Source organism: Cebidichthys violaceus, unplaced genomic scaffold (genome assembly GCF_023349555.1).
Source record: "Cebidichthys violaceus isolate CVI_PGR_0920_01 unplaced genomic scaffold, fCebVio1.0.p SCAF_9, whole genome shotgun sequence".
Classification (NCBI taxonomy): domain Eukaryota; kingdom Metazoa; phylum Chordata; class Actinopteri; order Perciformes; family Stichaeidae; genus Cebidichthys; species Cebidichthys violaceus.
Window position 1 is genome coordinate 5,910,929 of NW_027176975.1, and position 23,172 is coordinate 5,934,100.

At 38.4% G+C, this 23,172-nt stretch overlaps 2 protein-coding genes across 3 annotated transcripts in view; one reads left to right on the forward strand and one right to left on the reverse strand.

The window, feature by feature from the left end:
• Positions 1–233: 233 nt before the first annotated feature.
• Positions 234–12,083, reverse strand: LOC137867165 (solute carrier family 28 member 3-like). 2 transcript variants are annotated; one of them, XM_068703614.1, is made up of 17 exons: positions 11,973–12,083; positions 11,429–11,508; positions 11,185–11,276; positions 8,527–8,716; positions 7,694–7,838; positions 7,488–7,601; positions 6,999–7,076; positions 6,509–6,589; positions 6,171–6,251; positions 5,926–6,051; positions 4,458–4,588; positions 3,327–3,495; positions 3,015–3,212; positions 2,512–2,593; positions 2,081–2,179; positions 866–980; positions 234–572 (listed from the first exon to the last, which is right to left on the reverse strand). In XM_068703614.1, exons 1-17 carry the CDS (start codon positions 12,039–12,041, stop codon positions 455–457), a joined length of 1,968 nt encoding a protein of 655 aa, XP_068559715.1. In that variant the 5' UTR covers positions 12,042–12,083; the 3' UTR covers positions 234–454. The 2 variants fall into 2 exon arrangements, with proteins under 2 accessions (XP_068559715.1, XP_068559716.1); XM_068703615.1 differs by lacking the exon at positions 866–980 and having other exon boundaries at positions 507–572.
• Positions 12,084–17,685: 5,602 nt separating this feature from the next.
• ntrk2a (neurotrophic tyrosine kinase, receptor, type 2a) overlaps positions 17,686–23,172 on the forward strand; it is an 86,234-nt gene continuing 80,747 nt past the window's right edge. The window contains exons 1-2 of the mRNA XM_068704306.1: positions 17,686–18,305; positions 21,842–21,916. Coding sequence (XP_068560407.1) covers positions 18,052–18,305; positions 21,842–21,916 — 329 coding nt within the window. The 5' untranslated portion in view covers positions 17,686–18,051. The remainder of the gene's footprint in view (positions 18,306–21,841; positions 21,917–23,172) is intronic.

Consider the following 23,172-nt stretch of genomic DNA (forward strand, 5'->3'; position numbering starts at 1 on the left):
GCTTCTCTAAAATAAACAAATTAAGTTTTGTGAGTGATTATCTGATCACTTGTGCAGATATATCATAAATAATGTCCTAATTATATGATAATAATACATACAAATAATGTCTGAATGTAATCTAAATATATATATTACAAATATATATATATATATATATATATATATATATATATATATATATATATATATATATATATAATAGGCATTCTTCTAAATCAAAACACACACACACACACACACACACACACCCACACACACACACACACACACACACACACACCCACGCACACACATATTTTCTATTAACATAACATGATTGTTATTATCTCTTTTTTAACAAAATCAATGCAGGGAAATTGTATTGAAATTGTATTATACAAACAGTAAACAAAAAAAAAGACTCATCACAGGGCTGACCACCATTGAGGTGTGTGTTTTTGTTCGCAGTGATTCAAAGCACCAGGCTGCAGTTGAAGTGTGTGGGGGGTGTGAGTGGACAGCAGCGTTGCAGGCTGCTCTGACTGAATCCTTCTCCGAACGTCACGTTCCACGGCTCATACACTGTCACACTGCAAATACAACAACACACACCAACACCCACACACTGAATTACAGTATCCCTCTTTTCCATCAGCTGTATTCATTCTAAAAAGCAGTTTGTGATGTATTTATGAATGCACAGAGATAACAAAAAATATCCATCTAGTTGATGCTAAATAGTCTTATAGCAAATATATGGTAACTGGGAAACAGTTTTCTTTATTACACACACACACACACACACACACACACACACACACACACACACACACACACACACACACACACACACACACACACACACACACACACACACACACACCTGTTATATAGTTGTGTGCAGCAGGTGACCAGTTGTAAGCTGCTGGTCACATTGGCATTGATGAACTCTGTGCTCAGGAAATGTGGGCAGTGAAGATCAGGGATGTACAACATACCTAGAAAACCCACAGAGCACTTGAACACTTGAGTGACAGGATATTTTGTGTAGATCTAATATATGGATATTCTAGGACATAGAGATGACCAGACCTCTGCTCAGGTAGCCATTACTCCACTATATCCTTACATAACAAATAGTAGTTTGCTGCTGTATTAATGCTTTGAATATTGTGTAGAGAATCTTTAAAGCAGTAAATATACAAATATAAAAGTGAAGTCGTAAGATAGTAAACATAAATGACTACAATTTATCAAAAACATTTTAAAATCTATACATTTTTATGTACTGTATAGATTACGTTCACAATATAAAACAAATAGTTATGGTCATGGCTATGTATGGTAAGTATATTTTGTAATATGTTATTTAAAAAAAAAATAATTTACTGCATGCTAGTCAACACTCTATTTTGAATTGTCCCCTGCCGCCGGAAATTTGAGTTTCCCTTTAAATGAACACATTTCCACCATAAATTAATGCATAGAAAAATCGCCAGAATGCAGGAAAAGGAATTTTTGATGATCAAAATTTCCTAGGGGAGAATCCTCAGACCCTCAATTGTTAAAACACAACCACCACTCTTGATGAGTCTAAATCATAATACAACTGGAATAACTCGTATGTAGCTAATAACAGTTAGTGACAGGACAACATGAACATTTGTGAGTGATAGATTTGCATAGTATATGTGTACCAGCCTATCTCCAAGTGGGGCTGTGTTGGCTACTAATATAATATGTCAATGTTTACATAAATGTGCTCTGGATTTTGTGATTAAAATCTTATTTGAGAATGCTGCTTTCTCTAAATTTTGTCATACAAATAATGGTTCATTTTCACTTAAAACCCAGGAGTTGAGTGGTGCACCAGTGCATTTAGAGGGGCACAAAACAGAAGTAATATGTACGTAATGAGGAAATATTTTAAGTACATGTTTTAAGCATTACTGAATGGGCCACAGACCCACTTGAAGAATTAAGAGTAGCACTAAATAAGACAAAAATAATGTTATAAATGGCAACAATGTCCATTGAGGCAGCCATAAATACACTATGTTAATAAATGGCAAAGAGGCAAAGAAGAGTAAACAGTCACCTGCAATACAAGCTGTCATAAAACAGGAGACGCTGCCTGCAATCAGAGATCTGAGGGCACAACTAGAGATGTCAGTCCTTCTATTTGGAGCCAAGGATGCTGGAAAAAGAATAACTTTATGATAAATAACAAAAAGCAAATCTCAGTTTATTATGATTTCAAACTATTTAAAAAAACTACTTTTGACTGGCATTTTGTCACGTCTGCAAATGTATAATTAACACTTTCCAATGTTAATACTTTTTTGCACTGCATCTTGTGCTACAGAGAGATTTAATTTCAAAGTACGTATGTCAAGGACGAACTACTAATTTGACATGTTGAAGGCATTACAATGTATGAATGTTCATCTTCCCAAGAATCTAATCTGTTTCTTTGGTTTTTCGTGGAAACATGTTACATCTTAAATCATCAGCTGAGGTGACACTCACACAGAAGTCCAATCGCCGACCCCATCGAAGCGAAGTTGGAAAATCCACACAAAGCGTATGTGACAATTATTTCAGAGTGGACCTGATGGAAATAACCAAATTTGTATAAATTGTTTTTGCAAACAGACTAATGTCTGTATTAATCCATACTCATCACCATGTTTCCTACTTCATATGTAGCTGTTGAAGACAAAAACAGATGGCAACTGGAAAATTCTTAAAGCCTCAATACATTTTTAACTAAACACTTTGTTGAGACATTCATTTGCGCAATAAAATTATCTAATGAGGCCATAACATTGTAGATAATAATATTGACTTGAGGCCCTTCCACACTGGCTTTTAGCTCACACAGGCCCAACAATGACTGATACCGCTACATAATACTCTCTTACTGGACCAATTTGTCAGCTATTATATGCTAAAACATAAAAAAGACAAGGACAATGACGATGTGAATAAAAAAAAGAGTGAGAACACAAGCAATTATAAATGAGACTCACAGAAATATACTGTTTTACGTTGCTCACGTATTCCGGCCCTCCTGCTTTACGTCTGTTAATGAATTCCGACAACTTCTGATAAGCAACAAATTCATTGATAAAGGTCTTTAAGCCGATCAGTTCAGCAACGATGAAACTGTCCTCCCAGGAAACACCCATCATGAAGGAAAGAGGCATGAACATGTAAGAGCAGATGAGCTAAAGGAGAGACAGAAAGAAGCAAAGAGTTAGTGCATATATGCAGGTCGATCTTTGAATATATTTACAGTTAGTATATGTTGGAGAGTTTAAGCGTCAGGTTGTGGCCATCACCGAGAAGCTGAGCTGCGGACAGTCCAACATCCCGCCCAGCCAGGAGAGAGCCCCATCGAAAAAAGCCAACAGTGACAGGTAGGCTATGAGGTTGACAACTATGTTGGCCACTGCACCAATAGCACAAGATGCACCTTCGGATGCCGCCTCAAACACGTTCTTACTGTCTCTAAGGGGACAAAGACAACGTTTGAATGGTTATCAGCATACTGGTGTCGAAATCTCGTGGTTGGTGATGTAGTTCTATAGATGATCACAAGTTTAGCTTAGGTCAATGCAGATAACAAATCCAAAATGACTTTAAAGGGGCTGTATTTGAAATTCAGAGCCATGTTGAGAGCCACGTAGACGCAATACCTGGATAATAGATATACTCAGAATTTGGAATTTAGAACATTAAACAGACAACATTCTGTTCCCAGTCAAATCTTCTTCAGGTGAAAATGTTTACACTCAATATTTATTTAGTTATTTTGACTGAGTGAAATAAATAAATGTGTGGTGTGCAAGCGTTACCTTTTCATCAATGATGTATGCCAATGTGCATGTGATTTACACACCTACTATTCAAATTTAGTTCTCTCATACTTTATGCATTGCATTGATATAATCAGCAACAGCAGTTCTTTGTTTGTACAAAACTAAAAACGTAACGTCTTCTTATCTTAAGCTCTTGTACAACGCTTTTTTCAAAAACAAGTTGACATATATATGACATACTGTTTATGAGATATTATCCATGAATCCATGAAATCAATTATTTGTGTCTTACAATTAAATTTTGTGGAGCTAAAAAAGCTGCTGACTCCATTGCCTATGACTTAACATTTGTTAGACTGCTTTGTTTCACTATTGGTAAATTTTTGGGGTCTGATTTCATTGAATCAAACTTTTAATCAATGCCGTTAATCAATCTGAACTAGAAGAGTGACAATTCATACAAATTCATAGGTCAAAGGCATACAAGCTCTCAGAAAGAAACGAGGGCAGATAGCAGAGAGGATTAAGACAGAGAAATGAATGATGAGCTTTTAAGTATTGATCAAATGAGGAATGGCGCTAAAGAAAGAGATAAGAGATGCTTCAATACAACTTTGACATTTTTGAAACAGTTTGTATTGTATCTCCTACCCATGGTTGATTTTGAGGCTACTACTGGCTGTTACTCTGGGAGTCTCTGTTTCAGGCCAGAACATCTTGGCAACGGCCAGGGAGGCTGGAATGGACATCACTGTTGCTGTCAACAAGTGTGTTGCTTCAACCTCAAAAGAGAGGAACATAGAACAAGACATACATTTTGAGGTCAATCATTCACTTCCTGTTAGAGCCTATGAACACTCGCAGGTACGTGTCAAGGACAGGAGAAAAAAAAACACCACCAAGTCCTTTTATGTTTTTTTATACGAAACATAACAAAGTAGATAAAAAAAAGATAGAGGGGGAAATATTTGTTAAATTATGATAAAGTTACAATAAATATTTATTTAATGGTTCTGTTTACTTATTAACTTATTATCTTTTGTCTTTGCCTTCTCCTGATGTTACCTTTTTTAAATCATATGAAAAGAAATTAACTTAAACTTGTAAAGATTAGGCACAGATATGTGTATAATATATGTGACAATGGTCTCAATTATGGTTCCAATTTCAGTCTAGTCCACAAAAAATATCAGTAGAGGCCAGACAACAGTTGCTATGTCTAAATGAAAATATTAGAAAAATTATAAATGTTTTTGCTGGCCTCTACTTTAAGATAATCTTATTTATTTTGTGAATGTATTGGCTGTAAAGGGAGATTTTCCTACCTATGACTGTTTAATTTAAATTGGTATTTGCAGCTACTGTCTGCGATCCCTTTACTGTCAAGAACTATGATAAAAAAATCTCAGGATAACTTAGGTGTTTGTCACCCCTGCATAAGAAGTTATAAATAGTTGCCAAATTGTTAAATTAACTCTGATATGTCTATCTTTGCTTTTCAATCTCCTCTGAGAACCCAGCAAAAAAATGTTTAATTCTCCTCTCTCCCTTGGAGATATCCTCACTGAGAATAAGTGAGGATATCTGTAGATTTGCTGCTGACAGGAAGACGTTATGCATTTCTTTTGGTATTGGCAAGTTGTAGCATTTCTTTGGCAGCAGGCGTCAGATCGGTTATCTGAACAAGCTATCCTTTTACCTTTATCCCCTCTAAATATAATTTGTTTTCCAGATGATCAAAATACATTATTAAATACAGTTGTGCTGCCTGGCTAAGTTTGTATATTAGATACTCCAAAAAAGCTATTTTACTTCTCAAATGTTATTATTTACAGAAAAAGATAATTATGAAAGGTAGAGCAAGAAGTTCAAGTAGGAATACATGGGAGATCCTGACAATATCAAAAACTAGGGATTCCAAGTTATGATTATTCTATGACGCCATAACTTAATATTGTCTGACTTTTTCTCGTACTTCCTGCCATAAGATAAAGTATTTACTTTGATCTGATGTAGATCTGATTGATCTCTGGAAAGTTAATTGTGGGTTATTTTAAGAACTCACACCTTACAGGTAAATCACTGGCATTCCCTCCCTTTACTGTATCTGCCTCCTCACCCCAAAGGAGATGTAGACGCCCAAAATGCTACCAGAGACGCTGGCAAACCCTGCTGTCATCACAGCATGGATCTCAGAGCGAGTCAGCCCACTGATGTATGGACGGATCAAGAGAGGTGACTCTGTCTGAAAAGGAGACATCAAGAAAAGTGCTGGATTATTTTGGACAAGTGGATTTACGGATTAATATAACTATAACAGTGATTTGCTTGATGTTTTTGTTTCTTGTTTAAACTTGTGTTTACCTGTCCCAAGAATAGATTTCCAGCAGCAGCCATCGATTCTGCTGGAGATGTTACCATGGTAACCTGCATTATGAATCCAATCTTTGAAAAAACACAGAAAATTAAAGGAAAATTACTGAACTGTAGAAAATTATAATATAAAACATACAAATTAGAAATAAAAAAATCATAGTCCTCATCATGTCATTGTGCTCATTTCGAGTTACTTTGAGCAGTCTTTTATTCCTTAAACTGTATTTCTTATATAAAAGCAGCTTTAGATATAACGGTTATGTAACAATTGATTTGACATGAAATATTTTTCTCTGTCCATACACTCAATAGTCCCACTTCCTCACCTTGCAAACAAGCCAGGGCATGAAGCCAATGTAGAAGAGGACGGAGATGACAGAGCTTATAAAAACCAATATAGGCATCACCTGGAGAGAGTCCACAATCATCAATATCATCATCATCATCATCATCCTTGGTATTATTGAGTATGATTGTTTACACACTAGCACCCTGATTTTGAGTCTCCTCTTGGTTTGGATCATATTCAGAATATATATTTGTCATTTAATTTTTTATTATCATATTTTTAGTTTTACTGACTAACTGCTACTATTGCTTAACACCTGCACACATGACAGAAAGTGATAAAAAAAAAAAACAGGATATGATGTTTTCATATTCCAGAAACCCGATCATCATTGGGTTCTAATGCCCATGTTAACACACTCACTACTTTTAAATTCTTGTAACTGTCAAGATTTTACTGTTGCCTGATTCAGTCATTCACTCAGCGTGTGTGTGTCTGTGAGCATCATGTAGGTTAGTGTGTGATACCTTGAAGACGAAGAAGTGGTCTTCATAACTGGGACCAAACATAAACTTAGACCCCACATCTGCGAATGACATAAATGTCTATGGAGGAGATTTTCAATTGTTAACAACAGAACAGAAAACTTTGAAAGAATTGAGATTGTATCGTTGGTAAGTACAGATGCTGCAGGTATGTTTGTGAATGTTTTAGTGCTACTGTAAGTGGAAAATCTACACATTTACCATAAGCAAAAGTAGACTTTGATACTGGTGCAAAATAAGGACACAGGGAAAAAATTAGATGGCAACAAAAGAAGAAAACAGTGAAACACAAGAAATATTTTTTTTAAAGAAAACAAGGAAATAAAAGAAGGAATCAACGAAAATAATTAAAATTTGGACACAAAAGAAAAAAGAAGGAAACTCAAAAACAAAAGAAGGCTACAAAGAAATAAGGAAAGAGAGGAAGGAAACATCAACTGAAAAAAAAAGAAGAGATTTGTCTGTGTCTACCTCTGCTTGTTTTCCGAGCCATTCAAGTCCAACTAACCCAAATGTGGTCCTGAGGATCAGCAGACCAAAGACAAACTGTAGCCCGATCCCGCACAGCAAAGTTTGCCAACACCACTGCAACACACGTGTACAATACATGAATAAGTAGTGTGTGTGTGTGTGTGTGTGTGTGTGTGTGTGTGTGCGTAGAGGGGTGCATCCTTTACCCTGAATGGATGTTTTGAGAATATCAGCATTAAGAAGATGAGGAGAAGCAAACCAACGAAAGACACAAGCTGTCTGGTCCCCCGCTTGGCTGTGTCCAGTGCCAGCCAGCCCACCAGGGCCACCAGCAGGGACACATACACTATCCTGGAGAGACAGAAATTGGACAGACAATGGAGGGAGGTGGGGGACACTAGCGAGATGAACACAGACTGACATTAGATCAGGAATATGTGCAATATATTGGCAAAAGGAAGGCAAGTATGTTGTAAAGAAGTTAGGATGACTAAAAAAACCTTTCAAGGTGACGAGTGCATCATGTATTTGTATCAAGCATTCAGTAGAGGCCACCTGATGGAAGCAGATCACACTCCTTGAGGTAGGTGAAAGTTGAGAAGCTTTGTCTATTTAACCCAGCTGTTGCATTCCTCTTACATTGTTACAACAGTTTTAATAGTCTATACTGTGTGATTGCTTCACCTTTTTACTGAGGTAAGTGCCCTTGAGCCAGTGCACACAGCAGGTCTTCTTACTCTTCACTTGTCATCAACTGCTCTTGTTTTCTTTATCCTGCCCTGTTTGCATTCAGTGCTCATACGGATTTAACGAACAATAAACTTACCTCAGTCTGAGGACATTTTCGTTGCCAGGAGACTTGTCTGAACTGTCTGGCACATTATATACTTTAGTTACAGCTACTAATAAATATGTTTACTGTACTGACTCTACAATGTCTTTTTTTGAAGCATCATTTAAAGACCAGTGAGCCTCCGTCTGTCTCTCGATCAGGAAGGTGCACACCAGGGTAGGAAAACTGAAACAAACCATTTCTCACCATCTGATCCAAAACCAGTTTCTGCCGAGAAGGCATCTGATAGGAGAGAGCTCCTCCCACACCCGGTCGCCATAGCGTTTCATCATCCAATCCCAGGCCAGGAAGATAACGGTTACCAAGGAGATGACCAGCAGCTCGACAGCCCGGTTGAAGTTCAGGAGACATGCCGCTATCACTATGGCAACGAAGCCTTAAACAAATTTAGTATTAATATGAATTATATCCCACAGAGCTGACATCATTTCATTTAATCAGAACAATTCAAATATTTTAATTTATTTGCTGCTTTAGTTCCTCCAGTTAAAAAGACAGCAGGAAGTGTATTTAATGTGAGCCCTGAAATTACTGGTGTGTGACACAGAGAAATACTACCTTAAAAGACATGTCTGACAAATCGCTAACTCTGATGGAGATGATGGCACTTTTAAAATGCATACATGTAAAACACGAAGTCTGAAGTCGTGTTAACACCTAAAAGGATCATTTCACATTTCAATGTCCTTCAATACCTTTCTTTTTTTAATCTTTTGTCCAGTCTTAAGGATGCAGTGTGTTTTGATCTCTAAACCTGAACGTCCTCTGACTTACAAATACTGAATTGAACTCAACTGAATTAAAGGACCAGTGTGTAGTATTTAGGGGGATCTAGTGGCACAAGTGGAATATAATATTAATAACCATGTTTTCTTTAATGAATAATCATCTGAAAAAAATAATCGTTTCGTTAAGTCAAATTCCACAACGGTGGGAACTGTAGAGATGTTGTTTGTGTTTCACAGTCCGAACTGATCTCATCTATTTACAATGTTATATAACATCATACATTTCTCTAAAACATTATTATGTCCTAATAAAAGGACATAAGGGTCCTTATTGCACTTGAGAGGACATAACAACAAGTTGTATAAGTCATGTAGTACTTTCTGTTATTATCTTTGGATCAAAATAGGATCACAATACAAGCTAGCAAATGCATTGACGAAGCATGTGCATGTTAGCGTATATATATATATATATATATATATATATATATATATATATATATATATATAAAATGTTAATCGTTGCCCAGCACTAATATATATTAGTGCTGGGCAACGATTAACATTTTTTTAATCGCGATTTATCACATTGTTATGCGTAAAGTTCAATAATGAATTCAAAAGAAGTGTATTGCGCACTTTTATTTTAAAAGTACTGCTATATGAACAAAAGTGCAATAACATTTGGTTTTCAAACACTTTAAACAAATCAGGTTCTTTTTAACAGCAGTATTCCCTTTATACAGTAGCAGTTAAAATACAGTTATAATGATTCTGATAATAGATATTCACAAATTTATTTTCATGTGTGTAATAGATGCAATTTGAAATAATGAATTTCATTAATTAACGCCGACAATTATTTGGTCGAGCGTTAACGCATTTTTTTTTTATTATCAAGCGGATATTTTTTAACACAAGAACCACAGCGAGCGGTGAACAGCTGTGTTTGTGTGGCGCCTCTTCCTTCTCTTCCTGTCTCACCCCCCCCCCCCCCCCCCCCCCCCCCCCACACACACACACACACACACACACACACACACACACACGCGTGCGATCGTCTCGTTACAGGATCAAACATGACAATATCAAAATACATATTGTCGTGTTTTTAAATAAACATATCAGCACGTGAGAACAAACTGCTCTTAACTCAACTCTTTATAAGCATAACTTCCATATGCAGTTACTGCCACGGTACAGACTCCCTCCACGTTCCCATGCTTCACCTACATTCCCCTGGGTCCTAAGTTCCTCCCTTGTACAGCTTCTTATCACCCTCTATGTACCAACGTACATTTATAACAAATGCCGCACATAGTACACGATAATCACTGTTGCATATGTGTCTGACCAAAATACCAAAAAAGCAAAAAAAGAAATGATTCATTTGAATTATTTTGTTTAGGTTTTTTTTAAAGTGTTTTTGTTTGGAATATGTATAATATGCATATTATTTAGTTATCGCTACTGAGAATTTAACAAACATAAAAAAAGAAAAAAACATGACGTAGATAGGTTTGCAGTTTTCAAGGTGTTTATTTCAAATTGCATCTATTACACACATGAAAATAAAGTTGTGAATATCTATTATCAGAATCATTATAACTGTATTTTAATTAATACAGCAACGATTAATTGCAACGATTAACATTATATACATATATATATATATATATATATATATATTTCCATTTTTCTCGGCTTGTTCCACACACACACACACACACACACACACACACACACATACATATAACTTTTGGGGACATTACATAGACTTACATTCATTTTATGGATACTAACCCTAAACCTAACCATAACCACTACTTACCCCAACATGAACCTAACCATAACCATAACCATCGACCCAAAAAATCAGCCTTTTCCAAACTTGGGAGACAACTGCACAAGCCGTCCCAAATGAACTAGTCTTTGGTCTGAAATGTGTCGCAAAAAGTAGTCCAAGTCAGGAATACACACACACGAAAGAAGAAAGACTCTGATACTCACACTTATGGGACAACACATGGAGTATGTGGGAGGCCCCCAGACAGAGACCTGCAACCCATTAGGGTCCCGGGTTACACTTTAACAGATGATAACAAAGATACTTTACCTGCTGCTAAAACCAGGTGGAAAATCAGGCGGATCTGGTCTTTGTGCTCTGCCAAATAGCCCTGGAATGCCTCGGTTTTCTTCTCGAGCAAGCTAGGCACATAAAAGGGAGAAAGATAAGAGGGAAGATAAGGAGAGAGGACATAAATGGTACTACAAAGGGACAAGAGTAAGGCTGCCCATTTAGATGAAACTGCAAAAATCTGACATGAGGGATGTGTGTTTGGCAAAAGCAAAAATGTAACCTTTTGTTATGTTGGTCTGTCTTTTTGTGTGCATCGTCTGCATCTTCTGTAGCACTGTCCACCTCAATATATATCTGCTCCTGTCACACACGCAAACACACACAGCTTGAGGATAAATAATATTAGGAATATATTGACACAAGGTTGCTTGCGCAATGAAAACATATTTACCCAGAACAAAAAGGAAAACTGGTTGAAGGAGAGCTTCTTCTCTTGTGTATGCTGAGTGTATGTGTCTGCATGTACAGGTGTGTCTGGTTGAAACCATTTTATCCTACAAAGACATTGGCACTTTTGTTGGGCAAACACCTTGTGCAGGTGAGAGGTGCTGCTTTTTGTAACGCAATTCCCAAAACTTTGATATTTGCTCGATTGCTAATGGTCTGATTCATTAAAAAAGAGCAGAGAGATCTTATTTTAACAACAAGAAACATACAAATAGAATTGCCTTTAGTATACTGTTGCAACAGACTGCAGAGGTTCTCCAATGTTTCCTTTTAAACAGTATTATTCCAGTACAACTTGAGAAACTAGTCTCGCTTACCTCTGACTCAAAGGCCTTGTTGTCTCTCCCCCTTTTTTGACTTTTCCTCTCTATTCCATCCAGCTCCATTCTCTTGCCGTTCACGTACTTTTGGACACTGGCCAGACTTAATGGAAGTCTTTTTTTTGTAGCACACCTGTCCTGTGCTATTCCCCGCCCATCCTCCCTCCTCCTGCAACTCTATCTGTCTCACGCTGGATCTTTTTTCCTCCCCTTTCCTGCCCTGTGTTCTGTTTTTGTTACTTTGTCACACTGACACACTTATGTTGCTTTGTTGGTTTTAGGAGACTGGGACTAATGCATTTGTGAAATGTGGTTTGAAAGGTTATTAATTTGTAATAATTTGTATCCGTCTGCCTGTCTGTTCTTCTTTCTTTCTGTCTTTCTGCAAGCACACAGTCACGTTTTCATGACTTTTGGGAACATTGAATTGACTTACATTAATTTCTGGAGACTTATCCTTACTCTGACCACAACCACCACTAGACTAATCCTAACCCTTACCCTAGCCTTAAACTAAGTCTTCACCCTAAAATGTAATGATTTACATTTTGGGGATGTGCATTTTGTCTTCAAAGGATATTTAAGTCCCCACAAGATGGGTAAAAACGGCTACTCTCATACACACCTACACACACACCTACACACACACACACACACACACACACACACACACACACACACACACACACACACACACACACACACACACACACACACACTAATGACTTTGCTCTGGTTGACTGACTGATGGCTTGTCTAGCTGTCATCAAGTTAAGGTCATTAAGGGATTTGCTTAACACACAAACATACACACATGCAAGTTAATGTATAAAGTTGAGTCATGCAGGGGCTGTTATTTGCAGGCATGAATCATTATTGCCAGAAACCTTCCAAAATCTGACCAAATACCAGTCAGCTTGACATGAACTCTTTCTCCTCCTTTACTCAGCCGTGAAAGAACAGTCTGTACACGTACAATAAGATAAGATAAAATAAAATAATCCTTTATGAGTCCCACAGTGGCAGGATTACAGCAGCAGAGTGGACTCCAAAACATTATGCCTACCAAGTCGATGGTAAATGGTTAATGGTAAAGCAGTAGGCTTTTATAGTTCATATATTTTTCTTTTATACCTTGACAGTTGTTCTTATATGGTTAAAGCACTTCATTAAGACATCATTTCCATACAGTTTTATTAGATGTTAATAGCTAGACAAACATGTTTAATATGTGGCATTGCTCCTGGTTATGTTTTGAGATTAAAGTAGATTCACAACAAAAATGCCACTGTATGTTTTGAAATTGAATATAGTAGCATTCTGAATGTTCTTTGATGTTGATGAATTGTTTTTATGTAGTACTGTTAAAACATAGAAGCTCAAGTTGTGTGGGCAATTTATTTTTAATTAACTTTTCCTGAAAAAGTAACCTGGTTGCCTTAAAAAGATAAGGTAATTCAATAAGATGCTTAGTTGAGCCAACTTGTATTATTATGTTTGCATCACTAACATGTATAAATTGATTCAACAAGATACTTAGTTTCAACAACTTATATTTTCATGTTTGTACAACTCAAGAAAAAATACAACTTTGTTGGTTCAACTAGTTTTTCAATGTTGCCTCAACTAGGATTACGGTTTATACAACTTGAAATGTCTTGTTGGTATCACTAACAAACTTGTAGGGTAAACTTAAAGTATAAAGTGGAAGGAACTCTTTTATCAGCTTCACCTTTGTCACCTCAACTATTTATTCTAAGTTAAAGGAACTAAAGCAAGGTAGAAAGGTAGAAAAACAAGATTGAAACAAGTATAATAAATACGTAATCACACAGTAAAGGTATAATAAATAAGTAAACAATGTTGATATAGTCGGACTGAATGGTTGTTAATATTGCACAGTGGATACATTGGATTTACATTGCATATGAATTAATCAATGAATGAGGAATTGTCAGTTGTTGGTATGTGTGGTTTACGGTGTTGGTTGTGCAGTCTGACTGCGGCAGGAAGGAAGGACCTGCGCTATCTCTCCTGTCAGAGTGTTTGCAATAGAGTCAATTGTTCTCACCCTGTCTCTTTCCTGAATTGAATTATTTTTACAGTAACACTCCCTGGTAATATTGCATTGTTTCTTTATGGATGTAGCTTGTGCAAATGACACCCTGCAGTCAGAGTTCTTATGTATCACAGCAGCCACTAGAGAGCACCAGTGTATAATTTCTTAGGACCTCTTCTACTCATTGCTGGTATGCAGAGGTTAGAATAGGTTCATGTGAGTCCACATAACAATATTTATTTATATTGAGGGACACATTGGTAGCTCTCATTCAAAGCTAAACACTGAGTTACCTACATAGCAAATAAGTATAGGAAATTAGACAAAACATTACATCAAATTGCGGTAGAATATAACCTTGGTAACCTTGGTAATGAAGAACACTTTGCAAAGATTTCTCCAATTTGACATGCATAAAAGCGTAACATCCTGTGAAAAGAAAATAAGCTGTAATAATTAGATATTACTCAATTTTAGTTGCAAAAGGCCAGGCATCTGTCTTGCATTTTGTCGGCCGGATTTCCAAAAAAAAAAATGACACAGCATGGAAGTGGTTCCTTTCAACTGAGGTTTGTTTATCCATACACAATGTGCCAAAACCCCTCACAGCTAGTAAAGGAGGAAACACACTGCACAGTGGAAGATAGTGGTGCAACGGATCATACAACTCACGGTTCGGGTCGTATCACGTATCAGAGTCACAGATCGGAGCACAGATCAGCACAAAAGAAAAAAGGGAAGAATTATGACTTTTAGAGATCCCTAATCACGTTTTCTGCCCCCGATACTAATTGCAGATTATTGATGATCCATATTAGTAGATACAGATCCCTTTGTTTGATTATAGCAGCTGGTCTACAAGAGTATTATTGTATTTTTTTTGCTGCCGTCCGAAAAATAATTTCAACTGCTCTGAAGTCAGTGTAAACCACCAAAGATTCTAAATGTTATCTGTTACTTTGTTATTGTAATTTTGTTTTGGAGTTTTTTTTTTTATCCTCATAAAAACACAGAATTCCAATATTCCATCATTATTAGCTCTCCTGTCAATTTAAATAGGGATTGGTTGTTTACAATGTAACATTATAAGAGATCGGGCACTAGAAAAGCATAAATACCGAAGTCCTGATCGCATATTTTAGTGAATATTTGCGGATAACGATCGACAGTAAAACTTTATTTCACACTTGGATGGCTAACATTAAACTGTGTAATCAATCCGCGGTTCACACGCTTGCCGAACCGTGAGGGGGGATCCGTACGGATCACAGATCAACAATGATCCGTTACACCACTAGAAGAGCTAGTGTGTTTTCTGCACATACTTGTATTTACTCAGTGTGTCTAGTGTCCCAATCATGACCCCATCTCTCTGTTACTCATAGCCTTGGGATAAAGCAGGATATAAGCTCCTTTGTGTATTTTTAGGGGCCCACATGAAGAAATTATAAAAGTATTCAATACATGTTTGAACTTGAGAAAGAAAATGTTTTCTTTTTCTTTACCTTGTGTGAACCTGAACCAAATACTATTAATAAACACATTATTTGCTAATTTAATGCTACTATACTGCAACACAAGTAGATTGTGATGCAACAAACATTGAATGTGATGCAACTAATCCATTTGTAATTATATATATTGTTCATCTCAGATAGTAATTGTGATCTCTTTTCATCCAGCAACACATTCTTGAGCTGCTCCATATAGATACATGACTCTTACAGGAAACAGGGAAGGGTCTGGTGCTGTGATTTTTGAGGAGCCACTCGTTTATGTATGCAGATGTTGACATTGTTGTACAAACCCGACGCTAAATATGCATGGCAAACTATAATATGCTCACAGTGTTGGATAAAACCCATCCTGACAGATGCTTTGTCTGTAAATGACAGATGGTTCACAAGGGTGATTGCATGTTTAAAAAGTCAAAGACCTTTAACACAGGTTACAACCTCTGTCAAATTTAAAAGAACGTGAGAGTAATTGGAATATTCAGTTTGTGAGACGTTTTAATTGGTACGCCCACACTGTTCGGTGCTGAATGTGTACACCCTGATTTCTGAGGGAGGCATCCACCAGATTGGTTCAGACACAGGCAGGGCTCCATAATTAAACTCCTCTATTCAGCAGCTCTGCCCGTGCGTCAGCACAAACGTCATTTTAGAGCTAGGGACCGGGTATTGGAGAGGAAAGGAGAGGAGAGGAGAGGAAAGGAGAGGAGAGGAGAGGAGAGGAGAGGAAAGGAGAGGACTCCTCACAGCTGTGATGTGTTGGGGCTGTTGCTGCTCACAGGCAGATACGCTGTCATTTTCTGTCTCCCACATACAAGGTGAAAAATTGAGGAGAAGAAGAGGCTCCGCTCTGTTCTTCAAAGGTTGTACAGCGTAAAAAGACAGATCAACTCTTTTGTTAGAAATGCACCCAGCAGTGGGAGATCTATAGCGGCAGAGTGACTGGCATGCAGCCGTATAGCCTCCACTCTGAGACGACAGATTATTGATTCAGGTCTGGTTTGGCTGGGAGCCCTGTATGATTATGAAATATGGCCTAATGATTTAATAAGGTGACGCTTGGCCTAGTACATGCCAGCTAAACACTTGATGATTGGTGATTGCTCCCTCTTTCTCTCTTGGTCTCTCATTCTCTCTCATGTGACGTTTTAGACATTACATCCACCTCTTGTTCTGGGTATTTACAGTTGAAGAACCCATCATCTCAGCTGCCATTAAAAAAAGGCCCGTAGGCCAATTATATATGCTAACACACGCTGTTTAATGGGAAATAGCGGGCTGTTTTCGTATTCCAATGTAGAAGACTGTAAATGCGACGGCACTTTGAACGACTACCTACATTCAAAATAAGACCTCCTTCAGACAGCTTTGGTTTCCACTGATTAACTGCACACAGGTGTACTTATGAAACACCCAGCATACCAACAAGATGATAATGATGATTAATAATGATTAGGACAATTAGAGCCGGTTAATTAATAGCTCCTTATATCTTATTTACGCACATCATCTCAAGCCAGCTATAGTAGACAGTAGACATTAACATATTCAACACAGACACCTTTTCAACCTGACCTCTCCCTAGACTCTCTCTCTCTCTCTCTCTCTCTCTCTCTCTCTCTCTCTCTCTCTCTCTCTCTCTCTTAGTCAAGGACTCTCTGTTCACAACTCAAGGCAAGGCCGGTGAAGCCTGTCACAGAGTCCGAAAGGAACCTTAACCCCTGACGGCCCAAACATTTAAACAGATGTTTAACGGTTGATGCCCAGAAAACATAAATTCAGCAAAACGCCTGGCTACAGTGCCCTTGAGCAAGAAACCTCCATCATTTCAAAGGGGATCGATACGGTATCGCAATATAAGCATGATCTGCTTTGATGCCGGTACGCGTCCTTCTCTCCTCATACCAGCCTTCATCCCCGCGCGGGAACAGCGGTGAGCACCGCACGGCTCTCCCGTCCCGAACTGACATTTGCTCCGTAGTTCACCCACCCAACCAGCACCAGCACCAGTCTTTCTCTCTCTCTCTCTCTCTCTCTCTCTCTCTCTCTCTCTCTCTCTCTCTCTCTCTCTCTCTCTCTCTCTCATTCACACACAGAGAACATTGTGTCGAGGGGGCTCCGGTCAGTGCGTGTCAGCTGAGTAGCTGAGAGAGAGCGAGAGAGCGAGAGAGAGAGGGGGGGGGGAGAGAGAGAGAGAGAGAGATCCTCCTTGGCACACACCCGTCAGTGTGGCAGTGTGATTTTGACTGACTGGCGGACTGACGGGGATTCTGGAGGAGACACACGGGAAAGGGACGACACTCTCCGGTTCTTTTTTTTCTTCCTGTCATCGTATAGTCACGGCAGATGTTTTTCTAGCCGTGCCGCCTGCATCCACCCCAGACATCGGATTTTGCTTAATTTCTCCTCTCCTTGATTGGCTGAACCGGGACTGAACCCAGCCAACCTGGGCCGGGCTGTGGGGGCTGTTCAGCGAGCCTTATAGCTGAAGTTGGCACCCGAGATGAGCGCCTGGAGACCCGGGAGCGGGGCTTTCTCTTCGCCGGGCAGAGGGTCTGGGTCGTGGCGGTGCTGGTGGTGGTGGGTTGTGGTTATCGGGGTGTCAGTGAGCTCTGGAGACCCGTGGCTGTCCGCGGAAGCATGCCCGTCCTCTTGTTCTTGCAGCAGCACCAGGATCTCCTGCATGGATCCGGAGCGGGGTATCAATGCTTTCCCCGTCCTGCAGAGCGAGGCAGAGATGGAGAACATCACCGACATGTGAGTGTGTCTCTCTCTCTCATAAGCGTCAGATTTAGAAGGGAGATGTCGGATTCATAAGTGGTCCTTTTCATATTCATCCCGCTTTTATCAATTTTGGCTGCATTTTCCAACACTTTCAAAATAAAGGAATGCCATCCTGTAACCATCATCTACCAGTTGTGTCTGGAGCTGACTGACATGGTCCACAAGGGAAGAGCCAGAACCGGTCCAGATTTATTTTTTTGTTGCACTTAATCTTAATCTCATGCATGCATTTAAAGTGAATTTACAGATTCACCAGTTTGGATATACATCGAAGACATATTCATTTATTCGGCACGGGTTCGGCTGAGACACGCATCATGTGTAATCTACATTGCATAACAGACTCATTGCCATCATATCATCATATCATACCTTTCATCGCTGGCATGGAATCAGCTCATTAAAAAAAAAAAAAAAGCAGTTGAGGCTTATATACTTTATCATATTAGAGAAAGCCTTATCTGTGTGGGGGCGCGTGCATGTGCCTACGTGTGTGTGTGTGTGTGTGTGTGAACCGAGACACGCACACAAGACACGACCGTCCAAATATTTGTACAGCCCCTTCCCAAGATGGCTTATGAGTGTATTTAAATGAACCTCAGAAGCTGAGAAAAATCAATGTTCAAGAAAAAAAAAAAAAGGAAACATTTTTCTAGTCGAGTCAACATTTGGCTTGTGTTTGAAGACTGGACCCTCCTCCTCGGGACGCTGGCTGATAATACATCTCAGTGTGCATTTGAAATGTATAGGCTACTGTACCCTCTTTTCATAAAACGTCATAGAAATAAATCAAGCATTTATATCCCAGAGCAATTAAAAGAGGAGATTGAAATATTGAATTGCAGCAATATATTTCTTGGCAACAATAAACGGCCTTGTTGATAACGACTTGTCAGAGATGAACTTGGGAGAAGCCTTGGACGATGTTTCAATGAGCCACCAGTCTGGTGAATTCATTCATCGAGTGCTTGTCTAATGTAAACAGACACATTACTGATGCCCATGTGATGAATTCCAAAACGACCTTGCCAAAATCAAAACAAAACATGGAGATACAGGTTATCGCATTCTCTGTGTTAATTGGTTATATGCATCCTTATTTTGTAACATCTGCCCTCACAGAACACAATTGGCTTTCAATGTCAGAGTGAATTCCTAGATGGATGTAAAAACTCACACACAGTTTGTTTTGACGTGTCATCTCTGTCTTGTATGGACGTGTTTAGTATAAAAGGTGAGTCAAAGAAATCATAATCCCATCTGCTAAAATCCTCCAGTAGACATGAGGAGGTGCTAAATGATATTGATCAATATTGATAATGTTGCAATTTTTTTTTGGGAGGGGTGTAGGCTCTTTCATAACTGTTAACACAATAGAAACAACAAAGGTTGTTTCGTAGATAATCCTGCCTTTAATAATGAGGAAAAAGACATTTAACCCATAATAAAAAATATCTTCCCAATACTCATCCACAGGCAATCATAGTTCACTAAGGGCAGATGGACACCTATGGGTGTAAAAACTCAACGCATAACTCCTTCCTGCATACTAAGACAAACATGAAGTGATTGCACATCAAACCTAATGAAAAATGGATAAACAGTATGTGCATGCTCTTAGTAGAGAGTGCTGCAGGAATGAGTCCTAAAACCCAGAAATGAGTTAGCAATTTTGCACTTCCGGTATCCACGTCTGGAAGTCAATGGTTTTTTTGAATGGGCTTTAGGTTAGATACCTGAAATAAGGTCTGTGGTTTACTAAAGCTCACGAGATTTTATTTAGTTCTACGATATAAAATACGTCTGTATACCGCTCTCGTGGATTTTGAAGCTTTTATTTGTCTTGAAAGAGGCGGTTGCTAACAAGTGGCTAAATGACAAAATGCCATCAAGCTAAATATAGTCCACCTTCACAGCCTTGTCGTTTATACATGCGCTCATGCGACAGTGGTATAGTTCGTACATACTAATGGTAACTATTTACTTCTGCCGATTGCATTTTTCCCACTACATAAATCATAAAAGTGGGGCTCATTTGTGAAGATTGCCTTGCTGAACAAAACATGCAAGTATCATAAACTTGTGTCCAAAACAAAATAAATGGAAAAATCACATTGGCTTTTTTTTCGAGGGAACCACTGCGATGCTAACTTCCGTGGTTAGCCTACAAAAAATACGCCCTCCCTGCAGCTCTCTATTTGGCATTGGCATTATTATTCAGCAGTCTTACTTGAACTGGAACATTGCCTGTCTGCCTTTGACTTTATGGCTGATTCATAGATACTTTGCAGCTAATGTTGAAGCTGTAAATGGCGATTTATTGTAGATTACGAACACATTTTGTACCTGACAAACATTTAGTCAGAATTTAATTTAGTTGTTATATAGTAAGGCAATTCGACTCTTCTGTGAAAGTAATTTTATCCAACAGTGTGTTGAAGATGCTGCTTTTCAAAAAAACGTGTTTAATTCATCAGTGTGCACTGTAAAAATGCTGACATTCTGGGTCAGCGTCTTCAATTATTGAAAGGCACATATCAAATGTTATCACTATTTTTTGCACGGCCTTTTTTCCAGGCTTTTTATTTTTTATTTTTTTACATTATTTGATAGTGACGACGGAGGTTTGACAGGAAATGAGGGGAGACAGAGAGGAGAGGTGACGAGCATCAAAAGTCTCCTGCCAGACTCAAAGCGGGGACGTTGCGATTACATGGTGTGTGGTGTGGTACAGCATCTTGGAGCCCAATAGGCCACCAGGACACCCCTGTAACATATTTGTAAGGGTTAGGCATTGTCTTTTCAATTCTCACGTATCCATCGTCATGCAGTGACAAAAATGTAATTATTTTGGTAATAACTCAATAACTTGAGAGAGGTAAAATACAGCATATCGTATCAAATAATTAGCAACAACAACAAATCTTAGACTGAAGGTCCTTCACTATCGCCAGGTAATGAAATCAATGCATCTAATTAGAGATGTTTTTTTGTTGCCATTCTGACCGCATGAAAAACATTATTCAATGACCTTGTGATTCAGCCAAACAATGCGTGCAGCAGCAGACTGAAGGTTTTTCTGCTGTAGCATGTTCCCTCTGTAGGGGACATTATCCTGGTTGTCTTTATCTCTAAATGTCCTCAGACATGTGGACCCAGAGCTGTGACATTTGAAAAGTGCACATATTGTTTTTCAGAACCCGTTGTCACAGTTTTACTCATTCACACGAGGGAGTTGCCCACAATCATCTTCTGTTTGCCCTTGAACGGGTCAAGTGCCTTCCTCCAGTGCAGCTGAGGGAAAGAGGGAGGAGAGTTGTGCCCGTTTCTCAACTTTTACAAACTACCGGTTCCCCTCGTGTGACATTGATCAGCCGCAGTTCATTTTTTAACTTTGAACTCTAATTATATGGGCTTGTTATGTCCTTTTGTCTTGTCGAAATGCTTCTGTTTATGCCTCCCTCCGTTAACAAATGAGCCTGCTGACACACACTTGTATTGCCTGACAGTTACATCGCCAACCAGAGCAGCTTCTCCTCCATCAACGACAAAGACCTGCACTACTACAAGAACCTCAGGAACCTGTAAGTTTCTTTATGGCTTATAGTAACAAGACAAACACTTTGGCACAAGGCAAATATACAGAGCTATTGTCAATAAGCACATTTGCTAATAAATGATTACACACAGTGTTTCTATGTTACATATTTGATATTCTGTGGCTGTCATCACACATCACATGTTCCTGTTATACACAATGTTAGATTTTAGGGCCCAATATAAATGCAGCATTATAGGGCAGAAAGAAGAACAATTTCACTACATTTGACTTATTTGGCTTGTTATAATCCTTTGCCTTTATTGATGAATCTCCTGCTTTGGTTAAGGCAATATATTGTCCATGTCTGTTGTTTGGTTATGCACAGGATTTTGTATTTACTGCGTATTGCTCTGCATCTGTGTCTCATTTTATTTCTTAATCTAAAACATAGAATTGTCTACCAAGCAGCACTTTCTTGAAGTATATCCTGTTAAGTGGACACTACCTAATTTCCCCAGCCAATATTCCATTTGGTAGACCGATTAGTACAAAGCAAGTTATTGCAAGTGTATGCTTTTAATTGTGGTCAGACCCAGTGGGAACAAAACGATTGCTGTGTTTGAGCCACAATCACAGACAACAGTCCCTTACAGACATACTTTACACACAGTCACACTCTGTCTTGATACAAATATGGTAATACTTTCGATGTTTTTACAGTATTGGTGTGTCATGTGTTCAAAATGGTGAAATGAAAATCTGTGCTAATGTCAGATGAGATGAATCAGTTACAAAACATCTGCCAAACCAACTTTTTCATATCAGATGGTGATGTCTGCATCTGGTTTTAACAGTGCTGAGTAATGGATATTAAAGGCACCTGACTCTTGTCAGAAGCCTTCTATTGAGACATCTGGTAAATTTACAAATGAGCAGGCGTTGGCGTTGCACTGTGGCAGACTTGTGACTGAGCCCTGGATTAGTGGGGTGAAATCATTGTTTTGTATGATTCATTCGTTTTGTATTTCTCAAAACAGATTACAGTGTTGTATTCATAATGCTTAAATTGTTCTTAAAAGATGATCTGTTGTTTGGCACAAACCTAAATTTAGTATTACTTTTACGTTCGGGTTCCGGCAGGTTTACTGGTCTCTCTGGAGAAGATAACACTTTGTTTGTTGTATTAAATATGTTCATCTGTGAAAAATGTTTCACCAATGCAACAGTATTTCTTGGTGTCTCATAAATCCATGTGACACAAATAATAAATGAATCCCAAATGTATTCATAGGATGTACA